General features: G+C 36.1%; 2 protein-coding genes across 10 annotated transcripts; both read right to left on the bottom strand.

Moving 5' to 3' along the window:
- Nucleotides 1-410: 410 nt before the first annotated feature.
- Nucleotides 411-5,009, bottom strand: LOC126868579 (uncharacterized). Of its 2 annotated transcripts, none has more exons than XM_050624193.1 (5): nt 3,267-5,009; nt 2,386-2,457; nt 2,233-2,319; nt 1,568-1,940; nt 411-1,065 (listed from the first exon to the last, which is right to left on the bottom strand). In XM_050624193.1, exons 2-5 carry the CDS (start codon nt 2,440-2,442, stop codon nt 755-757), a joined length of 828 nt encoding a protein of 275 aa, XP_050480150.1. In that variant the 5' UTR covers nt 2,443-2,457; nt 3,267-5,009; the 3' UTR covers nt 411-754. The 2 variants fall into 2 exon arrangements, with proteins under 2 accessions (XP_050480150.1, XP_050480149.1); XM_050624192.1 differs by having other exon boundaries at nt 3,682-5,009.
- A 142-nt stretch (nt 5,010-5,151) lies between these two features.
- On the bottom strand, nt 5,152-13,952 carry LOC126868576 (uncharacterized). 8 transcript variants are annotated; one of them, XM_050624185.1, is made up of 5 exons: nt 13,787-13,952; nt 11,823-11,913; nt 6,741-7,337; nt 5,498-5,773; nt 5,152-5,397 (listed from the first exon to the last, which is right to left on the bottom strand). In XM_050624185.1, exons 3-5 carry the CDS (start codon nt 7,335-7,337, stop codon nt 5,314-5,316), a joined length of 957 nt encoding a protein of 318 aa, XP_050480142.1. In that variant the 5' UTR covers nt 11,823-11,913; nt 13,787-13,952; the 3' UTR covers nt 5,152-5,313. The 8 variants fall into 8 exon arrangements, with proteins under 8 accessions (XP_050480142.1, XP_050480144.1, XP_050480141.1 ...); XM_050624187.1 differs by lacking the exon at nt 11,823-11,913 and having other exon boundaries at nt 13,787-13,948; XM_050624184.1 differs by lacking the exons at nt 11,823-11,913; nt 13,787-13,952 and adding an exon at nt 8,962-9,327.
- Nucleotides 13,953-14,038: the final 86 nt, after the last annotated feature.

The following is a 14,038-nucleotide window of genomic DNA, read 5'->3' as shown; positions in this document are numbered from 1 at the left end:
ATGTACAAAATGAAGTTGAATTTTATTCGAATACACAATGGATACACGGGTTGTTTGCTTATCCTCGCATCTTTTCGTTATTCATAGGACGTGTTACATTCGAAATGTTTTCCGTATCGCAGGATTGACTCGTTTAACATTCCATGTAGTAGCCATGGAGTCTTTCGTGGTACATACGTGACTTCGAAATTCGTGGGTGAAACAGCGCAGCTGCCGTGAAAATCTAACGAGTCATTGTCGTTCGTTCGCCAATTATCGACATAAACAGCGACATTTTGTCATTCGTTATCTACATAAACGATGCAATGTGACTCACATACTTATCGGCCAAGTGTTATCGAGCGTGTGATATATAAAAGTATATATATGTTATACAATACGTCATGAAAATTTAGAAAATCAAATTCATTTCTTCGATGTCACTTCTCTTTACAATGGTAGAACATTTAAAGTAACGTGCACTGCTAAACATACATACGAACGTATGTAGGTATTAGGACATTTGGTAATCGAATGCATTTCATTGTTGTTATTCTATATTCTACTTATCTTATTATAAATCTGTCATTTCAATTGCGTTACAGGAGCCTTGTAATATAAAATATTAGACAAAGTAAAATTTGATTTTTCCAATAAATACTACAAGTAGATGTCCTAATTCCTAATACTTATGTACGAGTATAACTGGCAGCGTATGTTACGCGTGATAGAAAACTAAAAGATTGAATTCATTTTACTGTTTGATGAATTTGTTCTATGATTGAAACGATATTCTGCTGCTTTTGGGTGCAATCTTGTTCTGCAGTGGAGGATCATCTTCATAGTCTAGTCCATTTTCTTTATTCGGAGCAATTTTGTTCTGTATTCGAAAATCGTCGTAATACTTGTTTGGTCTTTTATCTTTAGGGGCGACTTTATTTTGTATGGAAATATGCGCGCTAGTTGGTCGAGAGCCAGAAATCGTACCAAACCCAGCGGTGATCCCATGCCAGGAATAATTTGTGTCTTCTTCTACGTTTTCGTGGACTTCGTAACCACCTGTACTGCCCTGTCCTCCATGGGTACCTATAAAGATTTCTATATGAACCATCTGTAGTTTTATAGTTGTACTGTTTGATTCAGAAAAAAACGAAGTTTTCAAAACCTATAAACAAATATATAAACGGTAAAAAAAGCGGCACACCATTCTCTGGTTCTATATAATGATTCTCGTTAGAAGCTGCAATAAAATTCCTTTGCAGAATTTTCCACAATATATTCTCTATCAATTCCGTAAAATTTGTACCTTAAGATATTTTAGAAAAGTTTTGGCATACGATTAAAACGAGAAATCCCACATATCAACGTACAATTCACTATTCTTTCTTATTATCTCGATTTTAAGAAATTCGTTAACGACAGAAAGACGCGCCTTTTGTAAAAATCTCCTATTACAATTGTTCGATTAATAGTTGAAGATATCGCACATATACCTTTGTCTTTCCCTTTTTCATTAATTTTTTTCAGGGATTTCGCTTTTGCCTAGTTAAGCAGTACAGATATATACTCGATACCAGTAAATGTGTACCTTGATTTCCATGACCACCATGACCACCATGAACACCATGACTACCATGACCACCATGTCCACCACCATTTCCACTGTACCCGCCAAACGGACCTTGAATACTACCTAAGATACCATGATTACTAACCAGGAAGGAGAGGGTGTTTAAACCAAAGGAATTTTTGTTATTGTTCTTAACGTTTCTCTTCATTTGTTGCTGTTTGAAACGTTGTTGCTGAAGTTGCTCTCTTTGGAATCTCTGTCGTTCCCTTTGAGCTAATATTCTCTCTCTTCTTTCTTGGCGTATTCGTTGTAACTCTTCGGCATTCTGGAGTCTCTGCCCAGACGTTTGTTTTACTAGAGCCCCAACAGCTTCTAAGGTCGAAACAGGGATCTATGAAAAAGAAAGAAAGATTTATATTTCAAAGAAATTGCTAGGATAATATATAGATAACATGATAAAACACAAAAATTCGAACTGTGCCATATCGAGAGCGTGTTACGCGAGAGCAGAATATTATTGTTTGATGAATATCCAAAAGTATGTATGCACACCGAAAGTTCGTTTTGTTTAAAGAAAGTAAAAAAGAAAAAAAGAAAAGAAAAGAACTATATTTTAGGGATTTTTACGAAAACAGTATTTACGAAGAGTACGTGTTATATAAGTCACCGGAATATAAATATACCTTTAAAATACTATCGATGGCCTTAGAATTTTCTGGGCTAAAAGTTTGCACCGCGGCTCCTGTTTCCTTGATCGCCGTAATTGGAATCTGAAGCGTTAAAATCAATTTTTATTGGATCACCGAGAAACTTAAGAGAGATTAAATAATACTCACGTTAAAAATACTGTCTATCACACGATCACTTTCACTCGGATCATTTTGACGCTTCATTCGTTGAAGGATCGCCTAAAATAACAGATTTAAATTCAATTATCAGGTCTCCATATCATGTTTAGACCATTTTTATTTAAGAAAATAATATATAATGACTATAGAATGACATTTTTATTTGTCAACATATAAAGCGACAATAAAACTACTTTTAATCATCTCAGTATAGGGGGAATTAACTTTCGATGAAATTTTGTAGCATTTTAATTCACTAAAGCTGTTCTTATAATAGTATGTTTTGACACTTGAACTGTGCTGTAAACGGAAGATACGATAAAGTTAATCCCACACGTTATAACGTCGCAAATGCGGGTAGAATTATCCGTACGGGAATGTGCATTGAATTACTTTTAAACAGCTATTATGCCTACATAGTAACTTTCTCTTTTCTACATATAGAGCGTCAAACGATTTTCTGCTCGATAAGTGTTAATGCAAATGCCAACGTGCCTTCTGAACAGGCGTTATTGTTCTTTTGTTGCATTTCTATTTGCGTTAATATCGCATACCGGAAAATTAAAAATTTCACAGATCAATGTTCTTCCCTCATTTGAAAATATCAACGAGTTTAGGTTCAAATTATAGTAGTTATACAGTATCGAAAGTTAAATTCTTTTATTATTACTTTATCTATTAATACGTGAATTCAAATATAAAAAACCATGTGAATGAGAATTCGCGTAGATGACAAATGATTAAGAGCCGACGAATGTTTTGTATTGGTCTTTAAATAATTGGTTTTGTATTAAGAGCGATTCAGAGAATGCATGTGAAGATGTGACTGTACGTGTGAAAAATGTGTATTGTGTGTGTGAGGCCTTTACCAGAAGAATTTTGTAAAATTCGCTGAAGAATCGAGCGTCAAGATCCAATGAGAAAGAGTCTCAAGAGAATTGTTACTTCTTTTTAGTATTATCGAGTAAAACTCTTCTTGCGATTCAATGTTTCTTGAATGATCTGAATTTTATTATCGAAGATCCAAAATATTTGAGATACCAACATTTTTTGTATATATACTCGGATAATGATTAAGCTTCACCACATTCATTGCAATTACGCTATAATGTCATGACAACAGAGATAAGTCTAAGGAAAGCCAATATTGATTTGTGTGAAAAAAATCAGTACGTTTATAATACTAAACACAACGATGTAAAATCCATCATTTGAGCAGATCTGAAAGTTTTAACGTGTTAAAATAATAAGATACAAATTGTTGCAAATAAGCATAGAACTTACTGTCTCCGAAGCTGTCACGTACAAGATAGCGTTGAAAACGCAGATTATCCCAAGCATTGTTCTAACACTTTGATGCGACCGTCAAAGAATCTTCGTGATCTGCAAACTGCAGAACAGGTCGACGATCCTCCAATCTATAAGGATGATTGCAAGATCCCACGCGAGGTATCAACCAATCACGATGTAGGATTCCACGGATCCAATACCTTTTGACCAGTGGTCCTTTCTATTCCACGTAATCTTCTTACACACGATTTAGCCCCTCCTTTTTGTCTTCTTTCACCGAGCTATCGTGTTACGCGCATGCAACAACGTAAGCGGAATTAGTTATTTACATGAAAGTAACAGTAACAGTAACAGTAAACCCATGTATGAACACGAACAGACAGATGCAACAGCTAAATACTCACAGAAGTTCGACGATCAAACGAAAATTACGACCAAAACGCATTAAGGACAGCTGATGAATTATTATTTCTTTTTACGCTGAAAGATAGAATTATGCGAAGCAATTGTAAATGATTCTGAAGAAAGTTAATGAAAGTCTGATGAAAGATCATCATCTTACAATGGTGAATAAAAATTTCTCGTTACGTACATCATATTTTACTTTATACAATTTAAGAAAATGTTATTGTAATGTGTATGAATTTCTAATGTGTGTAATGTATTCACTTTATATTATTTAAACAAATTTTAACCAATATTGTAAAAAAAAAGAGAAGCAAGAAGTAAATACTGTTATGTATTTACATAATATTATTTAAAATCTTTAAAGCTGAGTAAAAAGAACTTGTTTGAGTGGGAACTTTTATATACCTCTGTATATTATTTCCAATAAAAGATAATGAGCGATATAAAGTCAATATACATATGTATGTATGAAAGCAGACTTTGAATTCTTCCTGTTTTAATTAACCTTTAATGAACCTCGTAACACGTTGTTTTAGTATGCCAACGAAATTATCAGTCGTGAATATGTAAAAATACGTTCAGAGAAACTACGTTCAAAGAAACGTTTCAAGAATATTACTTACAATTAGTGTAAACAGATTTACTGTTCGTGATCCATGGAATAGCACTGATCGTGTAGTTCTTGATCCGTCTGGTTGATTCACATATAAGGGCGAATCCAGTGGTCCCACGCCGCGTGTCAACCAATCGAATTCAGGCAAACGTGCTTTCTACTTACCTCTTCTCGAATTTTCGTCTGATTTTTATACAAGAGAACTGTTAAACCCTGTTTCACTGATTACCTGCGTACAAATACGAGAGCGCGTAGGTCGTGTAGGACCGCGTTACATAAATATCGGACGATGATCTTTGAAAGTGACGTAACTTGAGCCAGCATAAACACCTATGATCTTTTGTGCGTTTTGAAACAGCCTCGTTTGTCCTTGGCTCTTTTACGAGACGCACTATTGGAAATAGTATTGGAGTTGATTTTATGGCAATTTGAAATATCTTCGCTTTCGCTTTCAACTCTTTAATTCGAATTATAAAAAGAAACGGTCTTTTACACGTACTACTAGTCGGTTAAACTTATGTTCGATCTTTGGCTACATGCTTGGAGGATGTACACTATCGAAGGAATTTTATCAAATAAGAAATGTCCTAATGCAATCAGTCGTTTTAAGTGTCCCTTCTGTCACGAAAGAAACTGCCTATTTGGTTTCCTAGATCCCTCTGGAACTCTTTCACGTTTGTTTCCGATTGCTGGAAAATGTACAGACAAAATATGAATAGGTCAAATGGCTGGATAAATCGATCATTAGAATCAGAATCAAATTGGAAGGACTTGAAAGAATCGTCTTACGTTTAATGCGTCTTTCCATTCGATATTAAAGAGTTTAACGAGCCCCAAGACGTTTCGCCTGATTAAACTCTGTAGCGCTTGTCTAGTTAAGACAAAGGGCGTGGTCGTGGGTATTGATGTCGTTGTTTCTGTTCCGTTGACGTTGGTCATGTTCGATGAATCTGCATCCTTTAGGGATTCTTTCATTAGGGTACTAGCAGTAGCCGAATCAGGAGCGATGCTGTTATTGATGATGGTGGCGATCTCCTTGATCGCTGATGTCGTGTCGCTGATTGCCTGCAAGCATTCGGAATTTTTTTTACAATTCAGCTTTTGTTACTAGTAAATATAAAACCTAACTCATTATTTAGCGAATTATCTTTCAGCTTGTTGTTTCGCTGCTTAATGATCCAGATTAGAATTTTTCCGTGCAACGAAACAAACATATATACTTGAGAAGAAAGACAATTCTCCCTTCTAGTAAAAAAATACTGTCAGAATCGGAATATATGGTTTAAAATAACGCATAAACGAATAACGTATAAATGGTAGCGCTGTGAATACAATTCATGGTTTTACAGGTTCAATCCATTGTGCATTGGACTGCTTGCCACCTCTAAACTCTCTCACGCCCAACGATCAAACCTTCGACACTCGACAGTTACGTAACTTCGAGTCACTAGCTATCGTGGTCATCTGCGCAATCTCACCCGCACTTTCACTGACCATACGCAGTTAAGTGTACATTATCCTTTTTTCTTCCTTGTAACAGAGGGAGGGGAAAATGCACATCCGCATACCAGGCAACTTGAATGGTCCGGTTATGTGGATTTACCATGATGTCATCGCCGATCTATTAAAATCTCCTTGCGTACGATTTTATCCTGAAGGGAAACTCGGAACTTGTCGTGACCATTGGATGAAGAATAGACTCTTACACAAGTATACTTTGTCTATCATAAATCGATCGATATCGATCAACTTCGTAAATTGAGAAACGAAAGAAAGCAACGATGCGTGACGTAAATTATCGTTTTTAATTTTCTTTCAGATTTACGATCATTTGTTTTCATTCTCCTGATAAATATACATTTATTCTATTTCTGGACCGTCTACTTTTGAAGAAGTTAAATACTAATCATACATTTGGATAATATTGTGAAATTAACAAAAAGTGGCGTCGATAAATTTGTCTTCTGAAAAATTCAAATATCCATAGTCTAACCACTATACACTATACATATGTAGACAGAAAATGCCTTACCTCGAACGTGATTTTTGCCAAGGACCAAAACAATCCCGGCTTCTTATTCTTCACTTCTCTGACAACCCTCTTCGATTCTTCCGAGATGATCTTGTCTCCAATTACATTCGTATCAAAATCTTTTTCACCTGAATCCTCAGACAACAGTCGATCTAGAATCCTCATCTTTTCTATAATCGCCTCCTCATCCAAGTCACTCTTTTTATCTTCATCTTCAACGTTTATTCTATCTTCTTTCGCTTTCTCTTCACGATCATCCGATCCAAAATCACTATACCTGTTATATACTCCTGGCTGCACCGTTTCTGTCATTCCTTTAGAGTAACTCAGCAGGAGCAAAGGTTTTTCAAACTGATCTTTTTCTGGAGTGGCCTCAGATGTATACTGTGCCACGCGTGGTAAAAATTTCCCAGTGCTCGAAGAATCGTATCGTTCAGGAAATTGTGCAACACGGTGCACCGGGTCTGATATGTGAAATGCAGGATTGTAGGGCTCATAATTCGTCGAATAGAATCCTTGAGGGTCGCCATGGAGGGGATGCACGAAGCAAAATAGCGATAAGCCGGCTGCCAATAAATTCATCGACGACGCCTGCATCTGCAATTAAACGCTGTTAATCGGTCACAGAATTTACACGTGGAAGATATCTAAAGGCAAATCTAGATTGCACGCTTCAAATACGTATCGTGGATGATTCGTTTACAGCGAAAGAAGTAAAGATCGTTTTCATCTGTATTTCATCCAAAATCGATATCCAAAGCGATCAATGAACGAAGTAGAATCGATCTTTACTTTTGATGAATCGAATGAACGATATCGATACGATTCGTGCCGAAGCGACACTGACGCTACTAATGTCATTCAGTAACAAATACACAGCCGTTCAGGTAACATTGTTTTGCCATGTAATTAACTGTAAAGGGAATGTTAATTCTAACACTTCGAAAACCAGTGAAACGAGTTCAATCAATGAATTAATAAATACTCCATTCACCTTTCATATTCACTGTGAATGATTCATCCGCAACACGTATCCAGGCTATCAAAAATGTAAATTTCGTTTTAAGGTACACTCTGTAGACAGACTCGGAACAACTTCTCCGCGAAATTACGCCACGTACTTTCTTCGCGAAGAACTCGTTGGGTGTCACGCGAGGAGAATCGATTCGACGTTTCACTTAAGCCACGAAACTTTCGTGAAGAAGAAAAAGAATCGGAAAAGCGATGAAACCGCGACTGCCAGAACAGGTTGGCTATTTACACGAGCCGTTAAAAACTCGAATCTCCATCGGTCGCGTGATTCTCATCACGTAAGCGTGGCACGAATGGTCGCCAGGAAAATAGCAATAATACGACTAACCAAGCAATTCGTATTCGTAATACGATTGGATTCAATTTAAAAAGTACTATCGATTAACAAACGGGGGATACGTCTTTAAGAAACGCGGGAAATCGTACGCGATGTTTTTACTGAAACGTACGATTATGAGTCACGCATGAACCTCGTTGAGAATTAACGCGTGAAAACGGAATGCGAAGCTTTGTGTCTGAAGTCGGTGGAAAATTTCAGAAATACCGAATGCCCGTGAACCTTCCTCGCACTTTCACTTCTTGCACTTTCCAGTCTTTCTTGCACTCCCGAAGATACCGGTAAATGCGATCGAACAACGGTTATGTGTTTTATTTGATCGATTAAACGAGTGAGATTCGATTCGACGATGAAACGGTTGTAACCTTCGTGCCAGATCGGGCGTGACTGTCCAACGACGATCGGAATTTGGCTTTTCGTGACTCCTTGGTTAGATACTTCCCCTTGTGCTCCATTTCGACGCAACCTCGAGTTGACGCGTGCAGGGAATTCACTAGCAGCGATATTTCGACAGTTTCGAAATCAATTGACCAACGAATTTCGAATATGATGCAACAGACATCGTTCTTTGTTGTTCCGCGCCAATGAAAGAACCGTTTAACCAATAGGTATTTCTTGTTTGTTCTTATCATTCCGATTTATTTCTTCGTTAACATTAGCGCGAGATAGTTGGAGAATGTCTATTTTTGTTGAAATTGAACGCGAGGCCGTCAAGTTTTTTAACGTTTCTCGAACATTCGTTGCTCTCGATCGTTTCTAATCGTTTACACTCTGGACTTTATATTTTGTAACGGGTCGATGTATGGAATGATTAAGGAAGTCTAAAATCAGTTATATAATCATAACATACACCTGGGCTAAGTGAAATCGGAACACTGTTCGTTGATCGAGCGAGTAATTGGTTCGAGATCGTAGTACCTTATGATCGTCGTAATGGTTATGAAGCAACGTCGGTGCATCTAAATTACGCGAGTGATTATACTTATATATGTCGTTCAATTGTAAGTAATAACCTTCCAGTAAGATGGTTGTAATTATCATAACGAAGTGGACAACTTCCTTTCACGGAAATTATGTTCGAACAGGAAGAGTATTTTTTGAGTAATTTTTTTGTTTGACTGATTTGCAGACATGTAAATGGCAGCCGAGGACAAATATAGATGGCGAGCATACAAATAGAGACATTCTAATGTAATTTGTATAATTCGTTTCCAAATTAATATCATTATACTGCACTTATATAGAATATATTTAATTATATAGCTGTTTCAACAATGTAACTAAAACGTATAAACAAACATTAATTTCAATTTCATCGAATTGTCAGAAATGTTTGTACTTGCATCGTCGATCAAAAGTATTAGCACACATAATCGTTACATTTATTCGAGCTTATTGACCGTAACATGACGCGAATGACATAACAGATTTTCAATAAAGTAACTGGAAAATAAAAGCACTTGAAAATACTGAATTTATACTAAATATCAACAGATGTCCTAATACGTATAGTCAACAATATATTTCTACACACAACGCTATGGATGGTTGACTGGGTCTCTGACAGTTTCTGAAATTTCTGAAGGTTGCTCCTCGATCTTTTTTCCTTTTTGCCGTGATCACGATTAAACCGGACGGTCGACTTTCTACAGAAGTTGCACGAGTTATCGCGTTGTCGATTATGCGATCGCGCGAAAGGACTCGGTCGATAAACCGAATCGTTGAAATCAACTTTAGTCGATGTAATCAACTTTAAGGGATTACTCCTCAAATTCTCCCAATATTGACCGAATCCTTTCTTCCTCTGAAATCTGCAATTCCGATTTCAAATCTGCCATATATCGAGGAAATAATGGAACAAAGCAAACACAAAGAATCTCGATGGTGGTTCTATTAGAGTCCACTGTCTCGCGTCCACTTCGATCCTTCGAGTTGGCATTCGTTCAATGATGCTTGATGCCCCTCAATCACACACGTCGAATTATCCGCCACTTTTCGTTCGCGATTACGAAATTTCTTTCACTGGAACGATTGACACGCTGGAGCAGAAACGTGCTGTCCGAGGTTCAGTCGATACGGTACTTGTAGGTTAGCCCCGCTCGAGCATCAGAAGCACGTGGATCACAGATCATGTTTCACTTTCACTCTTGGCCGTCGCGCGACCACGTGTTTCCTTGAACATAAATCGATGGTAAATGCCTCGCTCGACGTGTTACTTCATTTTTATTATGCCCGCGATGCACTTTCTTACCGTCGATAATGGAATCCACGCGGACGTAATTATTTTCGAACATTACCACTGATGAAGTTTCGCGTTTTTACCATTATAGTTGGTTGCACTTTTCAGTGTTTTTTTTGAATTGTGAGATTCTGACGAGTGATCTATATTTGATTCGGGTCGTGAATTATTTACCGTAAGTTAAGAGTTCGAGTTTTAAAAAAAGAACGCCAGAGTTAACAGACTAGCGGAAGAAAATGTTGGAGGAGGGCGGATACGATGCAATTTCCAGTCAAATTATTCCTTCCACGGTCTAGTTGTCACGCGTCTTTCTTTCACCGTACTAGGAAACGAAACGTTTAGAATGGGAAATAAACTGCGAAATAGTATCGAAATTGCCAAAATTTTGTATATTTCCATACTGGCGGTTATAAATTTTCGGGATTTTACAACTTTTCTGCACAATAATTGATAACTAATGATGAAAGTAAGTCAACAAGTTACAAGGTGTATACCATAAAGTTCTCTTTCGTAACTCTATCATTTTACGTCAAATAGTTCCTTGCGCAAAAGTAAATCGAAATTTTTTCGTATAAAGCTTTGTTTTCAAGATAGATTATCGTTCCAAATTTTATGTAAGCAAGCGTTTTAACGTTTGCTTTAAATCTCTCTTATGTATCCAAGGATCTATATATGTACATGCGTTACGCAACGCGGTTTCCACCTGTTATGAGTCAGCGGTTCTCAGCATGCGTGGAATTGACAAAAATTTGGAGTAAATTAGACTCGGAGTTTGAGGTTATATGGAAATTAGTTTTACGATCGCCCGCCATTTTACGGGCGACGTTTACGATTCGCGGACTAGCAAAGGTACAAATATCGTAACGTATCGGAGAAAAGCGATATTGTTTCGATAATCGAGGAAATAGTGTCAATGAATTATGGAATCACGGAACGTAATTGTGCTTTGTATCTTAATCGATTCGTATAATTACTCAATTATGTTTATTCAAAATTCAAAGATAAAGCATTCGAGGTATAGTACTCGTTACATTATTTATCGATTGTTTTCTAATCTTTATTTTGTAATTATAATACATTTACTGGTCGAAACAAATGTGTACTTAGCTTCTAATTCTTTAATCGTGTTTCTAAAAATATCAATTTGCATAAATATCTGTAGTCTAATTACGCCAAAATTCATTCCTATTTTTACTGTATGTAACAAAAACATTTTTTTAGATTGTCTAACCTAATTTTTTAGGAGATTAAGTCGAACGAATTAAATGACAGACAGTCACTGAATTACGCTAGACATCTTTCGCTGCAATCATAGAAAGTAACCCTGAATTCTTAAACTTCATTTTTCAAGAGCGTCGATTCGAAACAACAAGATCAACAAAACTCTCCCTTTTCAAAAGTACAGGAAATACCCCTGTAACTTTTCTTCACTGGTCCAAGTTAACATACCATTGCAGATAAACTATCTACTTACTTTTATTTGCTGCGTACAAATATTTATTGCGCAATCCTGACCGTCTTCGTTCACGAACCCTTATGCAATTCCTTGTTATCCTGTTACGTACCTGGAAGTGTACAGGAAATGGCTAATATAATTTTCTAATCACAATAGGAAAAAACCACGAAACTCGAAGTGAATTACAAGTGTTGCACGTGGTGTTGAAGTTACGGGAATCGAGTTCGATATAGAGAACATTGGGACGCTGGTCACGAACTGAAGTCTGGTGTCTTTTGCAGCAGCCGAATATAGTAACACGAAGGTGCAACGTGAAAAAATAAGTATGCAATTTATCGTGTCACTCATATGTCGGTATATTTGAGTCTCTCAGAAAATTTAATTATATGCGATCAGTTCCTTACTTTCGTAAATTTCTCAGTTTCGTGACACAGGTACACGAAGCAAGTGGATTCTGAATGTTTAGAAATCTATGAGAAATTTGAAACGAAACGGTGTATAAAACGCACCAAACATATAATCGAAGAGATAAGAATCCAAAGGATAATGTTCGTAATAATATCTAACGTGTAACTCGTAATAGTATCTCCTATTCTTTAATTACGAGTTTCAATATGAATTTGCATATACGTATGCAGTCCACAATTGACTTACTTCTGTAGGTTTATTTATAATTAACATAAATAATACTACAGTGAATTCTGAAACAAATAATACTACTAAATTCTACTAAATATGTAAATAGTGCCTATGAATAATAGATAAGCATTCAAAGCGTTAAGTAATATGTTCATAACAACATTGCTTTCCTCCTATTTTTCAATCTATAGAATCGATCAGTGTGGTAAATAAGAGTAATAAATTCTAAGATAAATTTTAAAAACTACTATTTTTTAGATATTTTAGATATTTTTAAAAATCACAATTTTTTTTACTTTTTTGATTATTATATAATTTTTGACTAACGTAGCTTCTGAGTCGTTTATTGATGCATCTTTTCTTACTAATTGAAGAAACATCGACTGGTTATCAAAACGATTCTTGATTTATAGATATGGGCCAACAACATTATGAAACAACGTGTTTGCCACGAAAAAAGATTTCAGTTCTTCGCATAAATTTTACCCATATGGTATTTCGGCTATCGAGTTGTATAATAAAGCGTGGTCAAATCTATTCTTACATAACGTTCTCGTAATCGCTCACGAAACAGTGATCACAGGTGTTTTGACCTCGATACATGTCTAGGAATTCGGTATAACTATTTTCTATAATGAATGAAAATGCGAAGGAAACAGGAAAATTGAAAAATATCACTTTCATTTACATATTAATACAGTATGTCGATAACAGTGATAGTTCGTTTTAAAAATTAAATGGAAGCGATTTGATAAATAGAAAATCACCAATTATGGCATTGAAAAATACGCTAATATTTGATAAGCAAATACAAAGCGATTACTGAGTGAATAATTTGACAAATTCTGCATTCAGTTGCACTAATTATAAGCTCACAGCACTATGACTTTTAGTGAAAATCTGTTAATCCCTTGCACTTCATTAGCACTGCAAAAGCGACATCGTGTGAAAATCGTATCTTATTATAATCGACGAAAAGCAACAAACGGAAGCAAGCTATTGTATAAAAAAATCTACACTCATTTATAACCCTTTTCTTCTCAAATCAAAATCCTTCGTTTCGAAAGATTTCATTATACAGGTGTATCAAAGTCGCTAGTTGAATCGTATTAAAAATTTTTCGAATTAGAAAGAGTTAAATATAACAAGCTGTCAATCTTATCAGGACGAGAATTTTCAAAATTCCGTAATTGTTTCAAGAATAGTAAAATTTAAGAAAATCCTTTATATCGAAACAATTTTCAGTCATTCCTTGACAGTAGTTCTCAAAAGTGGAATGATATTTTACAGTAAGATCAAAAACTAAGAATGGATGAAAGCGTTTAGACATTTTTCAACTTTACCTTGACAATAGTTCTTCAAACTTGTTCAATCAAGCAGAAAGATCCGTATCAGCTTCTGCAATGTAAACCGATGTTCGTGGCACAGCGAAGATATATAACGTGGCGATCGAACGCGTAAGAACAAGTGCATCTTGTCGGACGGCAGACCCGTCACTAACGAGATGAGTCTCTCCTCCTTTCAATATCTCGAATCAGTACCGAAGGTCGTTCACGTTTTTACGAAAGACCTCGCGTGTATCACCGCAACGGAAC

The sequence above is a fragment of the Bombus huntii genome, chromosome 8 (genome assembly GCF_024542735.1).
Source record: "Bombus huntii isolate Logan2020A chromosome 8, iyBomHunt1.1, whole genome shotgun sequence".
NCBI classification, from domain to species: domain Eukaryota; kingdom Metazoa; phylum Arthropoda; class Insecta; order Hymenoptera; family Apidae; genus Bombus; species Bombus huntii.
The sequence above is the reverse complement of the archived record's forward strand: the minus strand, read 5'-3'. Positions and strand labels throughout refer to the sequence as shown.